This window comes from Vipera ursinii (genome assembly GCF_947247035.1).
Source record: "Vipera ursinii genome assembly, chromosome: Z".
In the NCBI taxonomy this organism is placed as follows: Eukaryota; Metazoa; Chordata; class Lepidosauria; order Squamata; family Viperidae; genus Vipera; species Vipera ursinii.
This window is the reverse complement of record NC_139517.1, coordinates 12,554,883-12,578,345: the sequence shown is the minus strand read 5'-3', so window position 1 is coordinate 12,578,345 and position 23,463 is coordinate 12,554,883. Positions and strand designations below refer to the sequence as shown.

At 43.2% G+C, this 23,463-nt stretch overlaps 1 protein-coding gene across 1 annotated transcript in view; it reads right to left on the bottom strand.

The window, feature by feature from the left end:
* The window catches only part of LOC310649556 (integrin alpha-D-like), a 68,712-nt gene that overhangs the window by 7,690 nt on the left and 37,559 nt on the right, over nucleotides 1–23,463 (bottom strand). The window contains exons 17-30 of the mRNA XM_083378072.1: nucleotides 20,567–20,724; nucleotides 19,846–20,006; nucleotides 18,465–18,596; nucleotides 15,568–15,641; nucleotides 11,716–11,857; nucleotides 11,495–11,608; nucleotides 10,602–10,681; nucleotides 9,816–9,899; nucleotides 9,502–9,580; nucleotides 7,563–7,670; nucleotides 5,174–5,257; nucleotides 4,897–5,010; nucleotides 1,714–1,806; nucleotides 1,029–1,139 (exon numbers count right to left, since the gene is read on the bottom strand). Coding sequence (XP_083234198.1) covers nucleotides 1,029–1,139; nucleotides 1,714–1,806; nucleotides 4,897–5,010; nucleotides 5,174–5,257; nucleotides 7,563–7,670; nucleotides 9,502–9,580; nucleotides 9,816–9,899; nucleotides 10,602–10,681; nucleotides 11,495–11,608; nucleotides 11,716–11,857; nucleotides 15,568–15,641; nucleotides 18,465–18,596; nucleotides 19,846–20,006; nucleotides 20,567–20,724 — 1,534 coding nt within the window. The remainder of the gene's footprint in view (nucleotides 1–1,028; nucleotides 1,140–1,713; nucleotides 1,807–4,896; nucleotides 5,011–5,173; nucleotides 5,258–7,562; nucleotides 7,671–9,501; nucleotides 9,581–9,815; nucleotides 9,900–10,601; nucleotides 10,682–11,494; nucleotides 11,609–11,715; nucleotides 11,858–15,567; nucleotides 15,642–18,464; nucleotides 18,597–19,845; nucleotides 20,007–20,566; nucleotides 20,725–23,463) is intronic.

Below are 23,463 nucleotides of genomic sequence, written 5' to 3'. Positions count from 1 at the left end.
AGGCAGAGAGAAGCCACGCCCTGAACTTTATTTAAGGGGGAATGCATGGGAGGGCTGGTTTGCTGAAGGCAACCGCTTGAATAGTTCCTGTTCCATAGCTCCTGTTTCATGGTTGGTGTCTGTTTTATGTTAATAAATTTGGCAGGCTTTATTCCAGCCTCTTGCCGTTTGTAAAGGGGTTGTCCCTGCCTTTTCTGCAGGGCCGGTAGCAGGCTGGTACAGAACAAGTTGTATAATGCAGAAGCCCCCAATCTTTCTAGGTTGGTGGCCTGGAGGGAAAGGGAAGGGCAGGCACAGGGTGGCCCTAGCGCCCACACGACGCTTGCTTGCGGCGGCACTAGCGTGAGTGGGGGGCATGCACACAAACACGTGCATGCACTGTCCAGCCATTCATGCAGCCTCGTGGCCAATAGCCATGGTCCAGTAGTGAGCCATGGCCCACAGGTTGGGGAACCCTGGTATAGTGTGTAAAGGAAGAAATCAGTGTCCCTAACTTCTCAGGCTATTAAAAAAAGACAGTGGGAGATTTGTGCCCAAACTGGCAAGATTCCGCTAATGTAGCCTTTACAATGAAATAGAATAGGTGGCCCCCAGGTCCTTCTCTGTGGGCACCCCGGAGCTATGGAATCGGTTGCCGGTTGAGCTCCGGATGGCGCCCGACCTCCGCTCCTTCCGACATGATCTGAAAACGCATTTGTTTGAACAAGCCGGCTTGGCCTGATAGGGGGTGGGTTGGGTTTTTTATTGCTCTTAATATTTGTATTTCTCGTTTTTTACTTGGGCATTATGTTTAATTCCTTTTAACTTTTGTATTTTTTGTATTTTATACATCTGCCCTGTTCACCACCCTGAGTCCTTCGGGAGAAGGGCGGTATATAAATAAAATTAATAAAATAAATAATAATAAAAAAATTATTTCATCTGCTCGTGTTTCCCATCTTGTCCACCTTGAAAGGCTGCTACATAACTAGGATGGAAGCTGACTACTAAAATGTTCATTGCAAGCCATTTTCTCTTTCAAGACTTACCTTATACAGAGCCGCAATGATCAGAACAAGGAGTACAAGACCACCCACAGCGCTGCCAATAATGATGGGCACAGAGTTGTAGGCCTCCAAGAACTCCACTGTGGTCTTCCCCTAGAGGAGAGGAAGGGCTGGATCATACAAGGGAAGCTAGAAGCCTCTGATCACAGCTTCCTCCCTCCGTACAGTCTTATCCAGTGGATCCAGAAGTTCTCATTACAATCTTTATATCAACCTCCTGTTCCAGTATCCAAATAATAGTCCAGGATTATTTTCATTTCTGAAAAGCTTACTGTTTATTTGAATGCATGGCCTGGTAAAGGCGAAGGAAAACTAACTCTAAAATCCCAAGGCATCATACCATAGCATAAAACAATGACTTTCCCAGCCAACCCCCCCCACCCCCACCCCAGATGTCCTAGTAGTTCATGTAAACAAGTTCTTTTTGGTTATGGGAACTGTCTGCTATCTTCTTCACACCTGCTAGAATGCCCTTGAAAGTTTTCCAGACTGCTGGTTCTCAGCAAACCTCTGTAGAACTGGAGAGATTCCATTTCTCTAACTAACCCATTCGAAAGCAATACCTCCCCACCTTACTCTAACGACAAAAAGACAAAAGAGAGGGATGTAGCTGCCAAATATTCACCCTTGACAATTGACTGATACCTCGGAGGAGAGGAGTCATTACCTGGTCCTGCACGAATCCCTCTTTCTGCTTGTATTTGCTCTTGTCATAGGAAACTTGGGCAGAACTCATTAAAGTCAGCTTCTTCTGCTTGGTCTGGAAGAAGACATAAAGACCCTCAGAGGTGGGGAAGCTGGTTGCTTGAAAGGCTGAACCAGAGAGGGAAGGGCGAAGAATTACAGGTTGACCTTGACTCACAACCTCAATTGAGCCCAACATTTCTGCTGCTAAGCAAGACACTTGTTCAGTAAGTTTTGCCCCGTTTCACGACCTTTCAGTTGTTAAGTGAATCCCTGCAGTTGTTAAGTCTGCAAAACAGTCACTAAGTGAATCTGGCTTCCCCCACTGACGTTGCCGCTCAGAACGCCGCAAAAGCTGACCACGTAACCCCGGGACACGGCAACCATCACAAATATGAGTCAGTTGCCAACTGTCTGAATTTTGATCGCATGACCATGATCCCCAAAGGTCATAGGTATGAAAAACGGTCACAACTCACTTTTTTTCAGCGCTGTTGTAACTCTGAATAGTCTCTAAGTGAACTGCTGTAAGTTGAGGGCTAAATTGAACTGGCATTAATGGAAATGTTATTTGTAGACACAGACATGCCAGTGGCCCTTGGCCTATCTTCATTGGCCAAATCCCATCCAGCTACCAAAATATACATGGGGAAAAGAAATCCTAGGACTTATCATTTCTTGATGGTGATAATAATTCTGTGGGACAGTTTTCACCATTATACATTACAGAGCTATTCCATATACAGGGAATTTTGCTCCGAAATCAGTATTGTGTTCCTATGTTCTTATGATGCTTTGGCATTTCTGTTATTATTTATTATTTATTAATTCGGTTTATATACCGCCCTACTCCCGAAGGACTCAGGGGGGTTTACAAAGCAAAATTTAAAAACAATACAATATAAAATTAAAATAAAATTAAATTAAGTCTAGCCCCCAAAAATTAAAATCACAATTTAAAAACATTAAAACCCCTCAGTCCAGACCAGATAGCTCAAAGAGCCAGGTTTTTAGGTCCCAGCGAAATGAACGAAGGTCGGGGGCAGTCCGGAGTTCTGTTGGCAGTTGATTCCACAGAGAACACCCTCCCCCTGGGGATCGCCCGTTGGCAATCCTTGACCGGCGGTACCCTGAGGAGCCCTCCCTGTGGGAGCGCACAGGACGATAGGAAATTGACGCTGGCAGCAGGTGCTCCCTCAGATAATCCGGGCCCATGCCATTTAGGGCTTTATAGGTCATCACCAGCACCTTGAATCTCACCCAGAGGGCAACTGGAAGCCAATGCAGCTCGCGAAGAAGAGGTGTTACATGGGAGTATTGGGAAACTCCCATCACAACTCGTGCAGCTGCATTCTGCACCAGCTGAAGCCTCCGAGTGGTCCTCAGGGGCAGCCCCATGTAGAGAGCATTGCAGTAGTCTAGCCGGGAGGTCACAAGAGCATGGGTGACTGTGTGTAGGGTATATCGGTCCAGATAGGGCCGTAACTGGCGCACCAGGCAAACCTGGGCAAAAGCCCCCCTGGCCACGGCTGCTATATGATCTTCCAAACTGAGCTGTGAATCCAGGAGGACGCCCAAGTTGCGGGCCCTATGAACAGGGGGTAACACCTCACCCCCCCATAGTTAATGATGGAAAAGATTGGTTGACTCAGCCTTCCATCCTTCCGAGGTAGATAAAATGAGGACCCAGATTGTTGGGGGCAATAAGCTGACTTTGTAATAATGCCGCTTGGGGGGGAGGGTGAAAGCCCTAATAAGCAGGCATATACATAGAATGAAGGCTATTGCTAAGCACATTTGATTTGTGCTTAGATTGTAAGCCGCCCTGAGTCTTCGGAGAAGGGCGGGATATAAATGGGATTAAAATAAAATAAAATAAAATAAATAGTTTGAGATGCTGGTATGCACAGCCACTCAGTCTTGGCAGGATTGAGACGAAGCCTGTTTCTCCCCATCCAAACCCAGACCGCCTCCAGGCAATGGGACATCACGTCAAGGGCATCAATGGGTTGGTTCGGGGTGGAAAGTAAAAGCTGGGCATACTGATGATACCCTACCCCGAAACCACGAATGAGCTCACCCAGTGGCTTCATATAGATGTTGAACAAGAGGGGAGAAAGGACCGACCCCTGAGGAACTCCACAAACGAGAGTCCTCGGGGCGGACCTCTGCCCTCCCATCAACACCGACTGTGAGCGGCCCAGGAGGTAGGAGGAGAACCACTGTAAAACAGTGCCCCCCACTCCCAACCCCCGGAGACGTCGCAGTAGGATACCATGGTCGATGTTGGTCTCCACAATCTAAGTCCCAGGGGTCCCCAACCTGTGGGGCATGGCCCACTACCAGGCTGTGGCCTATTTGCAACCGGGTCACAAGCGCCGGTGCTCGCAGCTGCACTCGCGCAAGCAGTGTCCCAAAGGCTCCTCTTGTGTGTGAGTGGAGCTGCACATACAGGTACACTGGGACACCACTTGCACAGCCCAGTTCCTTCTCCCTCCAGGCCGCGAAGCCGCAAAGGTTGGAGACCACTGATCTAAGGTGAAGAATGTTTGGCTCAACAGTTCCTCCAAAGGAAAGATAATTTTTCAGGATTTCTTCTGGAGCTGTGAAATAAACAATTTCCTACTAGCTTTGTCCTACTTCCCCACTTCCCAGGACTGCTTCTCTACTTGAAGCAAAGGTACTGTGGTGTCTTCATTTATCCTTCCTTATTGCTTTGATGGTAGGCTTTACCACTTCCATGTACTGGCCAGTTGTTTTTGTCTTTTGTTGCCTCACCACAAATAGTCAATGTAACGGAGGGAAAATGAAGATGACACCTAAAAAAAACAACCATCTGTATTTTTGTATCATGGGCTTCACAGAGGCAGCACTGGTCAGCTCAATGGAAAGATGAAGTCAACACGCTGAAGGAAAAAATGAGGATGAGAACCAAGAAACACCCGTGTTTCTCTATGATGGGCCAGACTGCGGTAGCTTTGATCAACTCTGTGTAGAGAATTAAGGAATACATATGGTAGTGAAGTCAATGCATATGCCCTTAATGCAAACACACCCTAAAATGTAGTTGGTTTTCTACAGACGTGATGGTGTATTATTATACCAGAAAAGGCACTTCCCTGTCCTGCTTTCTAACCCAATAAAGCCTCAGCAGATGCCTCCATACCTCAGAAAGCCACCCGGAGCTGATGTCCCCCTTGATCTTGAACTCAATAGGTTGATGGAGCTCCAAGGATGGAACATTGCAAGTGATTGTTTTACAGGTGGCTACAGAGCAGTCCTGCAAGACACAGAAGAACATGGTCAAGTCTGGTTGTAGGAATGTGTACAGATTTCCTGTGACCACGGGGGCCGACCGTAAGGTCACCATTTATCCAGATCCCCCGGGTCCGTCTGCTTTTTTTCAAAGGAGACTTCCTGGCAATAGCACCACATATACTCACCAAAACAGGTTTTTTGCTTAGTTGTTTCACAAACTCTTTGGATCCTGGAGTGTTTGTTCCAGGAACGCAAATGACCTGGGGGAGCTGATGGACAAAAGAAAGGAACAATCGCAAAATCAGGAGGCATTATAAACTCCATTTCGGAGCTTGAAGAACAAGTCACGGAAGAGCTTTAATCTTGCACGGTTTATCTTTACAACCTTGAACATTTTAGAGCAGGGGTAATTTTCCCAAGGGACCACATGAGAAACTACTGGAATTGTTATGGAGGGCTGAACCAATCGGCTGAACTTAATTCTGCTCAGTATTAATTTTATCACATTTTAAAAAGGGGTGAGTTCTATGGTTTTGATTCGCTGCATCTAATTTATATTTACTTTTTAATTTCCACTTGACCTCATGCAGGCCAGACAGGGACAGCCAAAGGGTGTAAATGACCTGAAAATGCCCAGGCCTGCCTTAAAGCTAAATGGGGATGTTGCATTGAGGTTTAGGGCACATCCAATAGGTATTTTACATGTCTCCTTAGTACACTGAGAGTTAATGAAGGGAGGGAACAAAACGGGTTGCTTGAAAGCATCTATCCTACTTTGATGGTGGTGGTAAGTTCTCACCAATCTCTATTCAATTATGTGAGCATGGAGCAAAGATTTATGAAAAACATTTATCTTCTTGGATCCGAGAAATCAACCAGCTTATTTGTCAATTTATTTTTGGCAATGGCCATCTAGAATATTCCTGGGGAACTGGCAAGGATTGATTGGGTGATGTTGTTTCTTCTCAGCTTGTACTCAAAGACACTTCCTCTAAGCAAGAAAGTTCTGTTTATTGCTTATGGTCACTGGCCTGGTTATCCCTCTTGAATTGTGTTTCCATCTTAGTCCCTGACTAAATGTTGACATGGACAAGAATTCTGAATTTCTATGTTCCAGAAAAAGATGGTTGTATGTGCCAATTGGTTTCTCTTGATACTAAATGAGGTATTTTAATGAGATCTATATACCTTACAAAATAATAATTAAACTTGACTCTGAAACTTGGGCCCAAAACATATTCAGCCATTAACCAGATTTTTCTTTAAAATTAAGTCGCTATAGGTAAAGGTAAAGGTAAAGGTTCCCCCGCACATGTGTGCTAGTCGTTTCTGACTCTAGGGGCCGGTGCTCATCTCCGTTTCAAAGCCGAAGAGCCAGTGCTTGTCCGAGGACGTCTCCGTGGTCATGTGGCCGGCATGACTAGACGCCAAAGGCGCACAGAACACTGTTACCTTCCCACCATAGTGGTCCCTATTTTTCTACTTGCATTTTGACGTGCTTTCGAACTGCTAGGTTGGCAGAAGCTGGGACGAGTAACAGGCGCTCACTCTGTTACGCGGCACTCGGGATTCAACCCGCCAAACTGCCGACCTTCTGATCGACAAGCTCAGCGTCCTAACCCACTGAGCCACCGCGTCCCTACGCAAGTCGCTATAATTATATACAAATATGTATTACTGACTCTTTTTTTTTATTAAACATGCTTGTCTTTGCGCCTAAAAAGTGAGAGAAATTAAGGAATGGGTGAAGAGGGGAAAAATCCAAAGTGACATTTCCCCCCAACTTTATCAAATTTCAAAAATGAATTTGAAATATGGGTTTGAAATATTAAAGAGTAATCTACTATTAAGGGATGAATATTTGCTTACCCAATAAGAAATCTATTGCTAACTCAATTTATACCCATTAAACATTATTTGTTTTTCAAATAACTTGAACGCTTTTGGCCAAATAAACCTCAAAATAATATTTGAGAAATGCTTTTCTTCTGTTTAACCCTAACCCCACCCAACCTTTTATTGTGCAATTTGGTAATTAGTGGAGGGATTTCTTGCTGTACAATTTTGCTACGTCAGTATTTATCTTAGTTCCATTAATCCAGGACAAGCACTTATATTCTCTTTTTTTATTAAAGAGTTTTACAAAAACAAGATTTTACAATACATCCCCAAATCCCACCCACCCCAAACCACCCCCCTTCCGCCTCACTTCCCAGAGCTAAATACAGGGTTATAGTTATAATAATCACATTCTAACTAAAGATTATCCATAATATAAAATTAACCAAATTCATAATGTGCTTTAACTCCCCTTTAACATAGATACATACAAAGTACTAACACTAAAATTAATAACAATATCCCTCTAAAATCTACTCATAAGCTAAATGGAACTTTTTAGTCCCATATTTATTCTGAATATAATCTATCCATCTCCTCCAAACTGAAATATATCTTTCTTGTGAATGATCCTTCAAATAAGCAGAAATCTTAGACATTTCTGCAAGATTCGAAACTTTAAACACCCAACACTTATATTCTCATCAACACAGCTCCACAGGAAATATACGGTACCTCTTTAGGGACATCCAAGATTGCATTCCAGATCTGTGCTCCATTCAGTGACACAGGAATACAAAAAGTTACTGAAACAGGAACTTTTCGATGAAACGTGTTCTTCAGCTACATTGGAAGAGAATGCCGCATAAGTGAGCGTAGACACCCAATATTCTTAGCACGAGTCAATATTTTGTTTTTCTAGGGATGGGTCCCCCCTTGTAGGGACAATTGTGCACTTAAAATTGCTTCTTTACTTATGCTCCCATGATACCACCTTATTCCCAGCCAATAAGTGACACCAGCCTAAGCCCTTCTTAGCTGTATCCGTGTAAGAATAGTGATCTTCTGACATTGGCCAAGGACATCTTGAAGAGAGATTAAATCTGCCCCTAAATTTTGAGGGAAGTTGGAGGATTAGAATAACCGAGAATGATGGCAATAGAAGCCAGAGAGGAATGAACAATAAACACCCTGTTTACCACCTTGTAATCTCTTATTTCGGGGTTGAGTCGGGGTGCCTGGATGGTGCTGAGCATTTATTGACCCAGAATTTGCAGCGGATATTTTTTTCTTGGTGCCCTAGGAGAGAGAGAGCTGCCCCTACCTAGGATTGAACTCTCAACCTTCTGAGTGGGAGGCAAGCATCTTCACTACACCACCACGCCACTCATCAACCGGGATGCTAAATTTCATGCCAATATATTTTTCTACCAACTCAAGGATTGTTGTTGTGAGTTGCAAAGTCGTGTCCGACCCATCACGACCCCATGGACAACGTTCCTCCAGGCCTTCCTGTCCTCTACCAACTTCTGGAGTCCATTTAAGCTCACGCCTACTGCTTCAGTGACTCCATCCAGCCACCTGATTCTCTGTTGTCCCCTTCTTCTCTTGCCCTCAATCTTTTAACTCAAGGATGGATGGAGAATATTTAATGATGGAGAAAACTCTCTAGAAAACTGATGACTGGCAATTTCTGAGTAGCGGACAGTACCTAAGGTATATTTTTACAGAATAACAGAGTTGGAAGGGACCTTGGAGGTCTTCTAGTCCAACCCCCTGCTCAAGCAGGAGACCCTATACCATTCTGGACAAATGGCTGTCCAATCTCTTCTTTAAAAAAAACCTCCAGTGATGGAGCACCCACAACTGACCTTCGCTCATTTCGCCGGGACCTGAAAACTTGGCTCTTTGATCTGTTTGGTCCAGACTGTGGGGTCGTTAATTTAACTGGGTTTTAGATTTACTCTTGGGGCTTGTATTTAATTTAATTGTTTTAATTGATTTTAATTTTTTGTATTTCATGGTTTTAACTGCCCTGTAAACCACCCTGAGTCCTACGGGAATAGGGCGGTATACAAATTTAATAAAAAAGAGCCTTGGTGGAGCAGTGGGCTAATGCCTCCTTAAGTAACACCAGCTGCCTGCAATTAGTGCAGGTTCGCATCCCACTAGGCTCAAGGTTGAGTCAGCCTTTCATCCTTCCGAGGTAGGTAAAATGAGGACCCAGATTGTTGGGGGCAATAAGCCGACTTTGTAATAATGCCACTGGGGTGTGTGTGAAAGCCCTAATAAGCAGGCATATACATAGAATGAAGGCTACTGCTAAGCTTGTAAGCTGCCCTGAGTCTTCGGAGAAGGGCGGGATATAAATGGAAAAATAAATAAATAAATAAATAAATAAATAAATAAATAAATAAATAAATAAATAAATAAATAAATAAATAAACAAACAAACTTCTGGAGGCAAGCATTCCATTGCTTAGTTTTGCTTAGTGTCAGGAGATTTCTCCTTAGTTCCAGATACAATTTTTCTCGCTTTCCAAATGCTTCTCAGAGGAAGAATGCATCCATCACTAGGTAAATGTGCTCCATTCTTAAATCTTCCTCCACCTTAATAAGTAAAGCCCTGTCTGTTCTAAGTTCTTGATCAGAAAGTGATCCACATCCTTTTCACCTCATATCGATGTTCCACAGTCCGAGTTTCATTTTCCTGCCCGGCAGAAAAATTAACGTACTTGGTTGACTCATCCAAGCTGGAAAAAAAAATGGTGAAAGATTGTGGGGAAAAAAATACGTTATGCAATTGACCAGAGTTTTGAGTTAGTTAAGATTACAGTTGTGTTCCAATCATTCCTCAGCAATGCGCACCAGGGAAAATGGGGTCACATAGGTGGATGTGTAAACAATCTTTCTAACGCTTCAGAGCAACCTCTTGGGAGTTGGTCAAGCAATGGGAGGTCTTCTCCGCAAAGACTTGCAGCCACTTACCTATTGATGAAAACATAGATTGCATACTTGACAGGCAGCTCCATTTGATGAACCATGTCCTCTGTGACAGCAACATTATTTTCACTGGAGGGACACAAGGAAAAATGGGCAGAGCAGCAAACGTGGCACACATGCACCTCTCTTAATTACAGCAACTACTAAATGCTGTGCTGCTCCCCCTCCCCCCCATCGCATTACATTCAGGATCATCTGACGTAAAAGTTAGAACTTCTTAGCAGTGAAGCTGTATTTATTTAAAGAGCATTTGCACAACAGGATGCTTCCAGATGTTGTTCTATTTAAAGCCAGATGCATTGAGGTCAATGGGATTAGTCACGGCCAGGGAAATTGCTGTCATTGGTTGAGTTTAGATGGTTTTAAAAGGAGGATCAATAGGCTGATGGAGAATTGGGGTCTCAAGAGCTATTAATATTGATAGCTGTTGACCTTCTGAATCGTAGGCAGCAAGTTCTAAATCTTGGGTTGCTGGGAAGTGACAGTGGAAGGGGAATTCACTTTTCTGTCTAGGTTATGAAGTTTCTAAATATATTCACTTGACTGCAGTGTAACATAAAATATTGAGCTAGATTAATTTATCTATCAAGGCTCCCCTTCTGAACTTGGTATGTTCTGAGGCTATGTTATTATACTTCGTGGAACACAACACTTGTGGGATGAGTCTAGAAAGCTCTGGACGTTGCTAGTGGAAAAATGACTGTAGGCAACATGACTGCTAATCTGATTTACATAGGAGAATGTTTGCATTTTAGTCATGGGAACTTTTACCTGGCAGCCGTGGCATTGATCCGTACCACACTTCCTAGATCTGCGTCTTGGGAAACAAAAAAGCTGACGAGGAAGACCACCTGGACAGAAGGAGACACAAAACAAGCAGTGGGCCCAGAATGCTTAAAGCAGAGCTGTGTCAGTTTTATATTTCATTAATAAACAGAAACTTTGGCCATGAGAAACTTGGAAGCCATTTTTCCAGCTCCGTCAAAGAGCTACAATCCCTAGAAATTGGGGTGGGGGGGAGCAGTGACCTTTAAGCCTTTGTGCAAGAGTAATTTTAGAGCCAAATTTTGTCCACAATTGTTTATTGTGAAATAATTCTCTGGACTCACAACTAGATCAGGAGCAAGACATTCTATCTTAATGCAGTTTTGTGATTTTTGAGAACAAGCTATGGACATTCTCACAAAATAGCCATTGTGGGCTCTTTTTATAGAGACTTGTAGTGCCTTGAGTTGCTAAATGTCCATGGAGATTCTAAATCATCCAGGTCATGGTTGTCCCAAAGCTTTCTTTTTTTTTCAAAAGTACTTTGTTTCTTCCTTGAAGATGTTTCGCTTCTCATCCAAGAAGCTTTTTCAGTTCTGAAGAACTGAAGAAGCTTCTTGGATGAGAAGCGAAACGTCTTCAAGGAAGAAGAAAAAAGTCCAGTTACTTTTGGAAAAAAAAAAACAACTTTGGGACCCTAAGTTGCTACTAACTCTTGATTTTATAGATAAGGCCAACCACCTCAATTGGGCAAAAGATTCCATGTATTAAGAGTATTGCCAACACCATAAGACAGCTTTTGGATGGAGACTGTCAACCATTCTTGGTCTTTGGTTGGAAGCCGTCAACTACTCTGGTGTTACAGATGGTCACCTTCTCCACATGCAGGAAGAGAGTACCTCAGCCATGCTCCGGAAGATGGGATGATTGATGTCACAGGTGGTGTTCCTCACTAGAACTTCCTCTGCAGCAGGAACAGATTTGCATTTAATGACCATATATTTTCTGTTGGACTGAGGAAAACAGGACACGATAATGAATGTCACTGTTGATAGACAGTATCGTCCTTGGCCATTCCCCAGCCCTTCCACTCTGGTGTCTCTGATTTCTTTATACTCACCTGCACTAGTAAAAACCTGCGGTAGGACAGTGAAGACGGGTGGAGGAAAGTCAACCTGGTGCTGTAAGAATCTTCTCCGTCATTCCGGATGAAAACAGTAGCATTGACTTCAGGGGTTAGGCCAACTACCAATTCATTCAAGCTGAAGGAAAGACGAAGATAATCCTTGTCGATCTTAAAAATATGAAAGCTTAAATAAAGTCCCATCTGGAAGCCTCTCCTTTAACTTGGAGAAACCTACCGCAGATATATAGAGGCTTTCTAAAAAAGTAGTATTGTGAACATGGTTTACATGTTCAGGTTTTTTTATAGTGGCTTTAGATCTTCCATGGGTAGTGTGCGTTGAAGGCTACTCATGTTGTTGTTGTTGTTAGTTGCAAAGTCGTGTCCGACCCATCGCGACCCTATGGACAATGTTCCTCCAGGATTTCCTGTCCTCTACCATCTTCTGGAGTCCATTTAAGCTCACGCCTACTGCTTCAGTGACTCCATCCAGCCACCTCATTCTCTGTCCTCCCCTTCTTCTATTGCCCTTAATCTTTCCCAGCATGAGGCTCTTCTCCAGTGAGTCCTTCCTTCTCATTAGGTGGCCAAAGTATTTGAGTTTTAGCTTAAGGATCTGGCCTTCTAAAGAGCAGTCAGGGTTGATCTCCTCTAGGACTGACCGGTTTGATCACCTGGCAGTCCAAGGGACTCGCAGGAGTCTTCTCCAGCACCATAGTTCAAAGGCTTCAATTCTTTGGCACTCAGCCTTTCTTATGGTCCAGCTTTCACTGCCATACATTGCAACTGGGAAGACCATAGCCTTGACTATATGCACTTTTGTTGACAGGGTGATGTCTCTGCTTTTTAGTGTGCTGTCTAGATTTGCCATGGCTTTCCTCCCGAGGAGCAAGCATCTTTTAATTTCTTGGCTACAGTCCCCATCTGCAGTGATCTTGGAGCCCAGGAAAATAAAATCTGTCACTACCTCCATTTCTTCCCCATCTATTTGCCAGGAATTGAGAGGGCCAGATGCCATGATCTTGGTTTTCTTAATGTTTAGTTTCAACCCAATTTTTGCACTCTCCTTCTTCACTCGCAACAAGAGGCTCTTTAGTTCCTCTTCACTTTCTGCCATTAGAGTGGTATCATCTGCATATCTTAGGTTGTTGATGTTTCTTCCGGCAATCTTAATTCCAACTTTTGATTCATCCAGCCCTGCCTTTCTCATGACGTGCTCTGCATATAAGTTAATTAGGCAAGGCGACGGTATACAGCCTTGCCGGACTCCTTTCCCAATTTTGAACCAATCAGTGGTTCCGTGTCCAGTTCTCACTGTTGCTTCTTGGCCCGCATATAGGTTTCTCAAGAGACAAATAAGATGGTCTGTTATGCCCATCTGTTTGAGGACTTGCCACAGTTTGTTATGATCCACACAATCAAAGGCTTTAGCATAGTCAATGAAGCAGAAGTAGATGTTTTTCTGGAACTCTCTAGCTTTCTCCATGATTCAGCGTATGTTAGCAATTTGATCTCTAGTTCCTCTGCCTCTTCGAAATCCTGCCTGTACTTCTGGTAGTTCTCGATCCACATACTGCTGGAGTCTAGCTTGCAGAATTTTAAGCATAACTTTACTAGCGTGAGAAATGAGTGCAATGGTGCGATAGTTTGAACATTCTTTGGCACTGCCTTTCTTTGGAATTGGAATGTAAACTGATCTTTTCCAATCCTGTGGCCACTGTTGAGTTTTCCAAATTTGCTGGCAAATTGAGTGTAGCACTTTTACTGCATCGTCTTTTAAGATTTTGAATAGCTCAGCTGGAATACTGTCACCTCCACTAGCTTTGTTGTTGCTCAGCTTTTCTAAGGCCCACTTCACTTCACATTCTAGGATGTTTGGCTCGAGGTCAGTGACTACCTCATTGTGATTATCAGGGACGTTAAGCTCATTCTTGTATAGTTCTTCTGTGTAATTTTGCCACCTCTTCTTAATCTCTTCTGCCTCTGTTAGGTCCCTGCCATTTTGGTCCTTTATCATGCCAATTTTTGCATGAAACTCATACTTTGTCCAATAAAGCTTGGAGAGATTTTATGAAGAGGTGGTTCCAACGAGTTGTCTAACGCATCTAAAAAAGGACCTGTCATGACTGCGGTGTCAAAGGATAAGAGCATTGATCTTGCAGCTTGAGACTGGATCAGGGATTGGTGGCTGGATAACTACCAGTTGGAGTAGTGGTTAAAGTACTGGGCTAAAAACCAGAAGACAGTGAGTTGTAGGTCTTCCTTAGGCATATAAGCCAGTCTCTCTCAACACAACCCACCTAACAGGATTGTTGTTGTTGTAGGGAAAATAGGACCAGTAGGTACGTTCACCATCTTGAGTTATTTATAAAAAAGCAGGATAAAATGAGAGTAACTGGCTGAAAAGAAGAAAGTGTGGATAACTGAGATGGTAATACTAGGAGACCATAGAATAGCAGACAAAGAACTGGAGAAGATCACAAAGCATCAAGATTTGAACACTGAAATTGGAAGATTATGGCAGTGAGCAGTGAGCTAATGCCTCCTTAAGTAACACCAGCTGCCTGCAATTAGTGCAGGTTCGAGTCCCACCAGGCTCAAGGTTGACTCAGCCTTCCATCCTTCCGAGGTAGGTAAAATGAGGACCCAGATTGTTGGGGGCAATTAAGCTGACTTTGTAATAATGCCGCTTGGGGTGTGTGTGAAAGCCCTAATAAGCAGGCATATACATAGAATGAAGGCTACTGCTAAGCTTGTAAGCCGCCCTGAGTCTTCGGAGAAGGGCGGGATATAAATGGAATTAAAAAAATAAAAATAAAAAATAAACTGGCCGGGGTGTTTCCAGTGGTTATTGGTACATTGAGTGCCATACCAAAAATCTTAGAAGGCATTTAAAAAAATCTGCTCCTTGATAAAATTTTCATATGTCAATTATAAAAGGCCACATTGCTTGAATCCGCCTATATACTACACAAATACGTTACAACATGCTACGTTCTGGGAAGAACTTGATGCATATGAAGGCCAAAGAACTGGCAGCTGGAATTTCACATTTTTGTGTACATGATAATGATGATAATGATAATGATAATAATGATAGTAAATTCTGGGAGCTGAAGTTCAAATAGCTTAAAGTTGCTGAGGTTGAGAAAGACTGAGATAGGACAACACCAATTTCCAAATATAGTATTCTGGTAAGGCAATAAGAGTTTGGCCTTATACAAGCAATCCTTGTTTAATGTCCTAGCAACCATTCAAAATTATAATGGTACTGGTTCCAGAGTTCCAACGGTTGCTCACACTCCTCGGTCACATGATTGCATTTTGGATACTTGGTAATTGGCTCAACTTTATGGCCAGTTCTGTGATGACGTGACCACAATTTTGACAATTTTTCCCAGTTCCCAGTCTTTTGGGCAGGTTTCCAGGAAAAAATGCTCGTTTTAATTTTTTTTATCAAATTTATTTGCCGCCCGTTTTGTGGTTCAGGTGAGGAATGCCCATAGGAATACATGGATTCACTTAACAACTGCAGTGTTCACTTAATGACTGCCACATTTTGCTTAACAACCGCCACGTTTGCTTAACGACTGTGGCAAAAAAAGTTGCAAAATTGGGCCTAATCATGCAGATGTCTCAACTTATAACCGCCATGACTTCCGACAGAAATTCCAGGCTCTATTGCGGTCGTAGGTCTAAAACTACCAGTAATTGTATAAATATTGAACACCTAAATGTAACTGTTTAACAATCAAGACTGAGTTCATTGACTGAGATCAGTTTTTAGCAAGCGTGAATGAACGCTGTCGAACTCTGCAGTTGCTATAAAGATGAAAGGCATACTCTTACCCTGAGAAATTGAAGGATGTTTTTAACTGGTCTTTACAGATTCCATCTCTGCCGCAGTTCTTCTCAAAGGGCAGCTATGAGGACATAAGGGGAGAGAAAATATCAGCCTCCATGAACAGGTGAGACGAGGGATAAAATACTAGAAAGCGTGGTTTCCCAACCTTGGCAACTTTAAGACCTGTGGACTTCAACTCCCAGAATTCCACAGCCAGCCATGCTGGCTGTGGAATTCTGGGAGTTGAAGTCCACAGGTCTTAAAGTTGCCCAAGTTGGGAAGCCCTGTAATAGAGGTTGAATTTAAACAACGTTCCTTTCAATTCCAAGCCTTTCTTTGTAGAAGTTGATACCGCATTTATTTATCATCATGTTTATATCACCACCTGTGGAAGCTTGGCTTAAGCAGAGCATTGATTCTCGATTTGATTCTGAAAATCTTGGGACAAAATCCATCAGGAACAGAACCCACTGGGTCACACCTGTCAGCCAATTGGATTCCACGATGGACTTGCATCAAGGTTATTTGAGGGACCTCCTCTTCCTGATTACATCTGCCAGTTCCATCAGATCCAGCAGATGAGGAATGTTACGGTCCTTCCTCCAGTAGAAGATGTTGTGTAGTGGATTCTTGGGAAGAAGGAGGTGAGACGAGAGGGTTCAAACAGGAACATTGCTTTATTGTAGTAAAAGGAACAGAACTGAGAACAGAGGCTTCTACGCAGCTACTTATACAGTTGGCCACTAGGTGGAGGCCAATAGGTTTAAAGGAACCTATTCCCGCCCCAGAGCCAACCAATGATCGTCCTGGAGACTGCATGTCTGGGCAGTCAGCGACCGTTACACAGACACCCTAATTAAGCAATCTTAAGCAGCATTCTGAAATGTATGGCAGTAAAAGTTGGACCATAAAAAAGGCTGAGTGCTAAAGAATTGAAACCTTTGAACTGTGGTGCTGGAGAAGACTCCTGCGAGTCCCTTGGACTGCAAGGCGATCAAACCGGTCAGTCCTAGAGGAGATCAACCCTGACTGCTCTTTAGAAGGCCAGATCTTGAAGCTAAAACTCAAATACTTTGGCCACCTAATGAGAAGGAAAGACTCACTAGAGAAGAGCCTAATGCTGGGAAAGATTGAGGGCAATAGAAGAAGGGGAGGACAGAGAATGAGGTGGCTGGATGGAGTCACTGAAGCAGTAGGTGTGAGCCTAAATGGACTCCAGAAGATGGTAGAGGAATGGAAGGCCTGGAGGAACGTTGTCCATAGGGTCGCGATGGGTCGGACACGACTTCGCAGCTAACAACAACAACAACAACAAGAAGCAGCATTCAAAGACACTGAAAACAATTCAAGTAAAAGGCCCAGTATATTACAGAAAAGATGTTCTATGGGTCCTAGTACTACTATGAGTCTGCTAAATTGCTACTATCTGGCATGACCCTGAAGATGGGCCTTTTCTGCTATGGCACCTGCCTTATAAGGGATATCATCCAAGTCCCTTAGATGAGGCTGGGCCTAACTTTCACTAAGTCCTTCAAAACATCTCAATGTCATTAAACGTGTGAGCCCCAAGGGAAGGGTGAATTTTTGGCATGACCCTATTGTTTCCATCTGTTGCATCCTTGCCTTTTAAGTATAACGTTAATATTTTCAATTGTTCCTTGTTTTTATATAATTGATTTATTATTATTTTTTACTCTTTGCTGTCCAGAGTCACATTTTTCTGAGAGGGGCAGCTATACAAATACGATGAAAAAAATAAATATCAATCAATGTTAAACTAAACTCAGTCAATTTGACTAGCTGAGCTTTTATGACCAGAGAGCCCTTTCACATGACAAACAAACAAACTTGGTGTTTCTGAGGTAGAACTTCCGGCAAGACCATTTTTGATGGAAAGAATTTGCAGAAGCAAGTAGAAGGACTTGTCAGAATCCTGTTCCCCGTTGTCAGCTTTATAAGCTGGAGCAGACTAAGAAACAGACACTGAACAGACCCAATAGCTGTGGCAACAAAGTCTTGCACCTTTGAATGAACTTCCCCTCCTCCCTATTTTACCTTCATGAGAACTAGCGCGGGGGGGGGCTGTCTCAGTGTTTTTGTAAAACATTTTTATAGTCTGAGCTCACGCCTTGTTTATCTGATCACTTATTTTATCGATTTATCAAAGTTATGCTGCCATCCATCTCAGCAGAAGATAATGAGATAAAGGTAAAGGTAAAGGTTCCCCCGCACATGCGTGCTAGCCGTTTCCGACTCTAGGGGCCAGTGCTCATCTCCGTTTCAAAGCCAAAGAGCCAGCGCTTGTCCAAGGACATCTTCGTGGTCATGTGGCTGGCATGACTAGATGCCAAAGGCGCACAGAACGCTGTTACCTTCCCACTGTAGTGGTCCCTATTTTTCTACTTGCATTTTTACGTGCTTTCGAACTGCTAGGTTGGCAGAAGCTGGGACGAGTAACAGGCGCTCACTCTGTTACGCGGCACTCGGGATTCGACCCGCCAAACTGCCGACCTTCTGATTGACAAGCTCAGCGTCCTAACCCACTGAGCCACCGTGTCCCTTGATGATGAGATACCGCTGCCTTAATAGAAAATCTTTCCTCTGTCCTCCAAGGCCATTCTTTATACTCACTAGATCATTATACAGTTCTGGGAGGCACAATGAGTACCAAAAACATTTTATAATGTAGTGAGCCATAAGACAGCCAACACTGACAGTATCTAGCTTGTGCGTTGAGTACCAAACAAATAATGAGTACTGGGACAAAATGTTTGCCTCAAAATGCATTGAGTACCGAATTCAATGAGTTTCAAAGCAGCTCATTACCGAGGTTCCACTGTATTAAGCTTCATTTCCAAACCTTTTCAGCATGAATTGGTTCAGCCAAACAAATTGGACTTACCAATGCCAAAAACCGATTGGATTCCCCTTCCTGCAGGACGGCCCGCAGATTGTTGGCACGCGGGATGGGGTCTCCTACCAGGGTATAATACAGCTGGAGGTTTATGGGTGTGAGGCTGTCTTCAATGCAAGTCTTTCCTCACGAGGAAACGGGGAAAACAACAACAACAACAAAAACCTGCTTTATTTTTAAGCCAGAATTTTTTCTGTTAGGAATAATAGGAGCAAACTATGAGAAAGATTGCATATACTTAATTTTACATGTACTAACGGCAGCAAGAATTGTATTTGCCCAATATTGGAAAAATGAAAACCTACCAACGGAAGAAGAACTAATTAAGAAAATTTTAGATTGTGCAGAAATGGACAGCTTGACTTTAAAGATGAACAAGACTCAGCATACTTTAGAACAGGGGTCTCCATCCTTGGCAACTTCAAGACTTGTGGACTGGCTGAGGAATTCTGGGAGTTGAAGTCCGCAAGTATTAAAATTGCCAAGGTAGGGGATCTCTGCTTTAAAACATGGGATAATTTTTATCAATGGCTAGAGAAACAAGTTAGAGAGAAAGGAACGTGATATGTACTATGTAACACTGACTATATACTAGCAAGAAGAAGACTATTGATAATACAGAAATTAATTATTATTCATTGTTTTTTAAATACATGAACCCAGACAACATGCTGTTTGCTAAATATTAAAAATGTTGTTTTAAAAAATCCTAACCCTAATCCTAACCCTATCCCTATCCCTAATCATGTGTGCGTGTGTAAATTTTTTTTGGCTTGCTAAGAAAGAATAAAGGGAGACAGATATGATCATTTCGAACATCATATCTGTCTCCCTTTATTCTTTGTTAGCAAGCCAAAAAAATTTACACAAATATGAGCTGCCACTGCTGTGGCTACTGCCTGCCAATGGCCTTGGGTAGGCTGAAACAGGAAATAAGATTTGTCCCGTGTTTGGGAACCTAAGTAAGTGCATTCTAAATACTTAACAAACATGGGACAAATCTTATTGCCTGTTTCAGCCTAACCCAAGGCCATCCGCAGGCTGTAGTCACAACAGTGACAGCTCATATTTGTGTAAATTTTTTGGATTGCTAAGAATCCAAATCAAATCTCAGAAGGGTATGGCTGACTGATGAGAACAAATGAGTTTGAAATGGCCATATCAGTCTCCCTTTAATTCTTCGTTAGCAATCCAAAATATATACATATATACATATATACATATATACATATATACATATACTGTATATATCTGCTTGATTTCATGGCAGCAACTTATGTTTCATGTTAACGATCAGATATTTTTTTAAAAAAACTCTTTCTGATGTGAATCCTGCCCATCCCACCCCCTCCAAAACCTCTTCTCTCACCGGTAATTTTATACGGTACTGCCTGGATCCTGGCCTCACACCTATCTTCATCTCTTCTGTGATGGTAGACAAGCCCGCGCCCTGGTGAAAAATGGCTCGTACTTTCTGTCGACCAGGATCCAAGGTCAAAGTATACCGAATGGTGCTCACAATGTCGTTGCCTGAAGGAGATTACAATCAAATTCAGAACCCTTAGATTCCAAGATCATCCATGGTGTATACTACAACTTCCCTTACAAAAGGCCTGGAGCAGGGGTCCCCTACCATGCCGGCTGAGGAATTCTGGGAATTGAAGTCCACAAGTCATAAAATGGCCGAGGTTGGGGACCTCTGGCCTAGAGCACAAAATTTTGGTGAATTGCAGCTAGGAAGTCCCTACCATTGTCTTGGATTTCTCTGAGGACATTGTCTTTAGGGATGCTAGATTTAATGATGGATTGTACTGCAATGATACCTTGGTGAATTTTCCACAATAATTTAATTTATGGAAGAACACTGCAAAAAAACAACAACCAGTGAACAATAATCTGGTACAGTGAAACCCTCTGAATTTATGAGGTGCTGGTCAGATGTCTGGAGGCTTCCTATTGACTGAGACAATTCAAAAGCACACCTTAGATAGAATATCCCAACACTGCCCGTCAGATACACAGAGCAGCTGTGGGGAAGAAATAATCTGGGCATTAGCATAAACTGTTCCTTTGAAGATCTGTAAACTTACCGAAGGTAAACCGGGAGTCTCCCTGGATTTGAAACTTGACTGTTGCCGTGCTGATTTCCTTGTTCTGCATTTCCTGGCCTTTGCACTCAAAGGCAGAGATGGGGATGACCGTTGGGTTAAAGCTTATTCTAGTCACCACACTGACCACAGGTCGGGATCTATGGCAGACATAAATAGGCAAATACTGGAGTGAGCTATGGTACTCATTCAAGATCCATTCGGAGAAGATCTACTCGCCTGTCAGAAAATGTGATTTAGACCAGGGGTCCCCAACCCCTGGTCTGTGAACTGGTACCGGGCTGCGGCACGACAGCAACCAATCCACACAAACAGGCAAAGCCCCATCCGTGAGATTTTATTTTTTATTTTATTTTTATTTTAATCCCATTTATATCCCGCCCTTCTCCAAAGACTCAGGGCGGCTTACAATTTAAGCACAAACCAATGTACTTAGCAATAGCCTTCATTCTATGTATATGCCTGCTTATTAGGGCTTTCACACACCCCCAAGCGGCATTATTACAAGGTCAGCTTAATTGCCCCCAACAATCTGGGTCCTCATTTTACCTACCTCGGAAGGATGGAAGGCTGAGGCAGCACACAAAACCACGCACTCTCTGGTACATGGAAAAACTTTTCTCCACGGAACTGGTCCCTGGTGCCCAAAAGGTTGGGGACTTCTGATTTAGACTCACAAAGTACATGTAGTCCTCGAGTTATGACTAATTGTTTAGCAACCTTTTGAAGAGCCTTGGTGGAGCAGTGGGCTAATGCCTCCTTAAGTAACACCAGCTGCCTGCAATTAGTGCAGGTTCGAGTCCCACCAGGCTCAAGGTTGACTCAGCCTTCCATCCTTCCGAGGTAGGTAAAATGAGGACCCAGATTGTTGGGGGCAATTAAGCTGAAATGCCGTGTGGGGGGGGGGCAGGCGAAAGCCCTAATAAGCAGGCATATACATAGAATGAAGGCTATTGCTAAGCACATTGATTTGTGCTTTAAATTGTAAGCCACCCTGAGTCTTTGGAGAAGGGCGGGATATAAATGGGATTAAAAAAAGTCATGATGGACCTCTCTGGGGATAGTTACGCCCTCGCTTTGAATTTCCGATGGTCAGCAAAACCCACCAACCCCGTCACATGACCACACTTCACCAACTGAGCCACATTTAGAGCCTTTTGCAGAGTTCCAGAGTCACATGACCAAATTTTATGATGGTTTTGCCCCAAACTAACATTTCTGGTTTCAGGCAAAAGCCTGCCCATAGCCAACAATTGGCTCATTTAATGCCCATGGCGGATGCTTAACAACCACCAGGAAAAAAAAGGTCCTAAAAACAGGCTGGTCACTTTCATGTGTTATGACCATGATGGGCAAGCTCCATTACAGTCATAACTTGAAGACTACCGGTATTTCAGACACAGGCGCAAACAACGCAGACTCAAGGAGACAAATCTGTTTTTACGATATTGCTTTTTCCTTGCATTCCAGAGGCAGGAAAATGCCTTTTTCCACTTGCCCTGCTGAGAAAAGTGTGCACGAAAGTCAAAAGGATCTAGGAGATCAAATCTTGAAAAGTAACCTTTCTGAGAGAGTACTAGATAGCACATCATCCCATGACCCATAATGCAGCCTGAATGTCACCTGTACTTTTTGATCTGGGTGCCAACGTACAAAGCAAAACTCCCCATAATTTGATTTTGCACATGTCTGTGTGTGTTTCCACACAGATGCAGGAATTGCGTTACTTTTCCACTTTAGCTAGCGAAATGTTTAGGATCAATCCTAAGCCGTCTTGTCTCTCCCCGTGGTGCCTGGTCCAATTGCTTCCCTTTCCCTTGCCTCAATAAATTAAGGGACACCTTTAAAAGAGTTCCTTTCAGTTACACATCAGATTTTTCTCACTCCTCCTTAGAAATGGGGCAGTGTTCCAATATCTCGGGGGCTGCCACAAAGAGGAGAGGGACTCAAGCTATTCTCCAAAGCGCTCAAAGGCAGGACAAGAAGCAACGGATGGAAACTAATCAAGGAGAGAAGCAACCTAGAACTAAGGAGAAACTTCCTGACACTTAGAACACTTAACCAGTGGAACAACCTGCCTCCAGAAGTGTTGAATGCTCCAACAATGGAAGTCTTTAAGAAGAGACTGGACAGCCATTTGTCTGAAATGGTATAGGGTTTCCTGCCTGAGCAGGGGGTTGGACTAGATGACCTCCAAGGTCCCTTCCAACTTTACTATTATGATTATGATTACTCCAATACTTTGAAAGGGTGCATTCATACCTATAGTCTTTACATAAAACCCTGGGGAGTTATAGGATGTGTGGCTATATAAATCTCCTAAAGAACAGAACAGAACGAGCACGGAGAAGAGTGACAAAAGCGATTAGGAATCTGGAGGCTAAATTATACAATGAACAATTGAGGGAACTAGGCTTGTCTGGTCTAACAAAGAGAAGGACTAGGGTGGACATGATAGCAATCTTCCAATATCTGAGAGGCTCTCACAGAGAAGAGGGAGTCAACTTATTTTCCAAAGAAGCTGAAGCAGTGATGGGATTCAGCTGGTTCGCCCCACTTCTGCAGAACCGGTAGCTAATTTTTTTGTTAGCCAGGCCCAGAACGGACTTCTGGAAGCGGCGTCCACAAAGAGAACCGGTTGTTCCCATATTTGAATCCCACCCCTGACCTGAAGGCAGGACAAGAAGCAATGGGCAGAAACTAATCAAGGAGAGAACCAACCTAGAACTCAGGAGAAATTTCCTGACGGCGAGAACAATTAACCAATGAAATGGCTCATCTTCAAAAATAAAAAAAAATCTGTGTGCTCCATCACTGGAGGTTTTTAAGAAGAGACTGAACACCTATTTGTCAAGAGTGGCATAAGGTCTCCTCCTTGA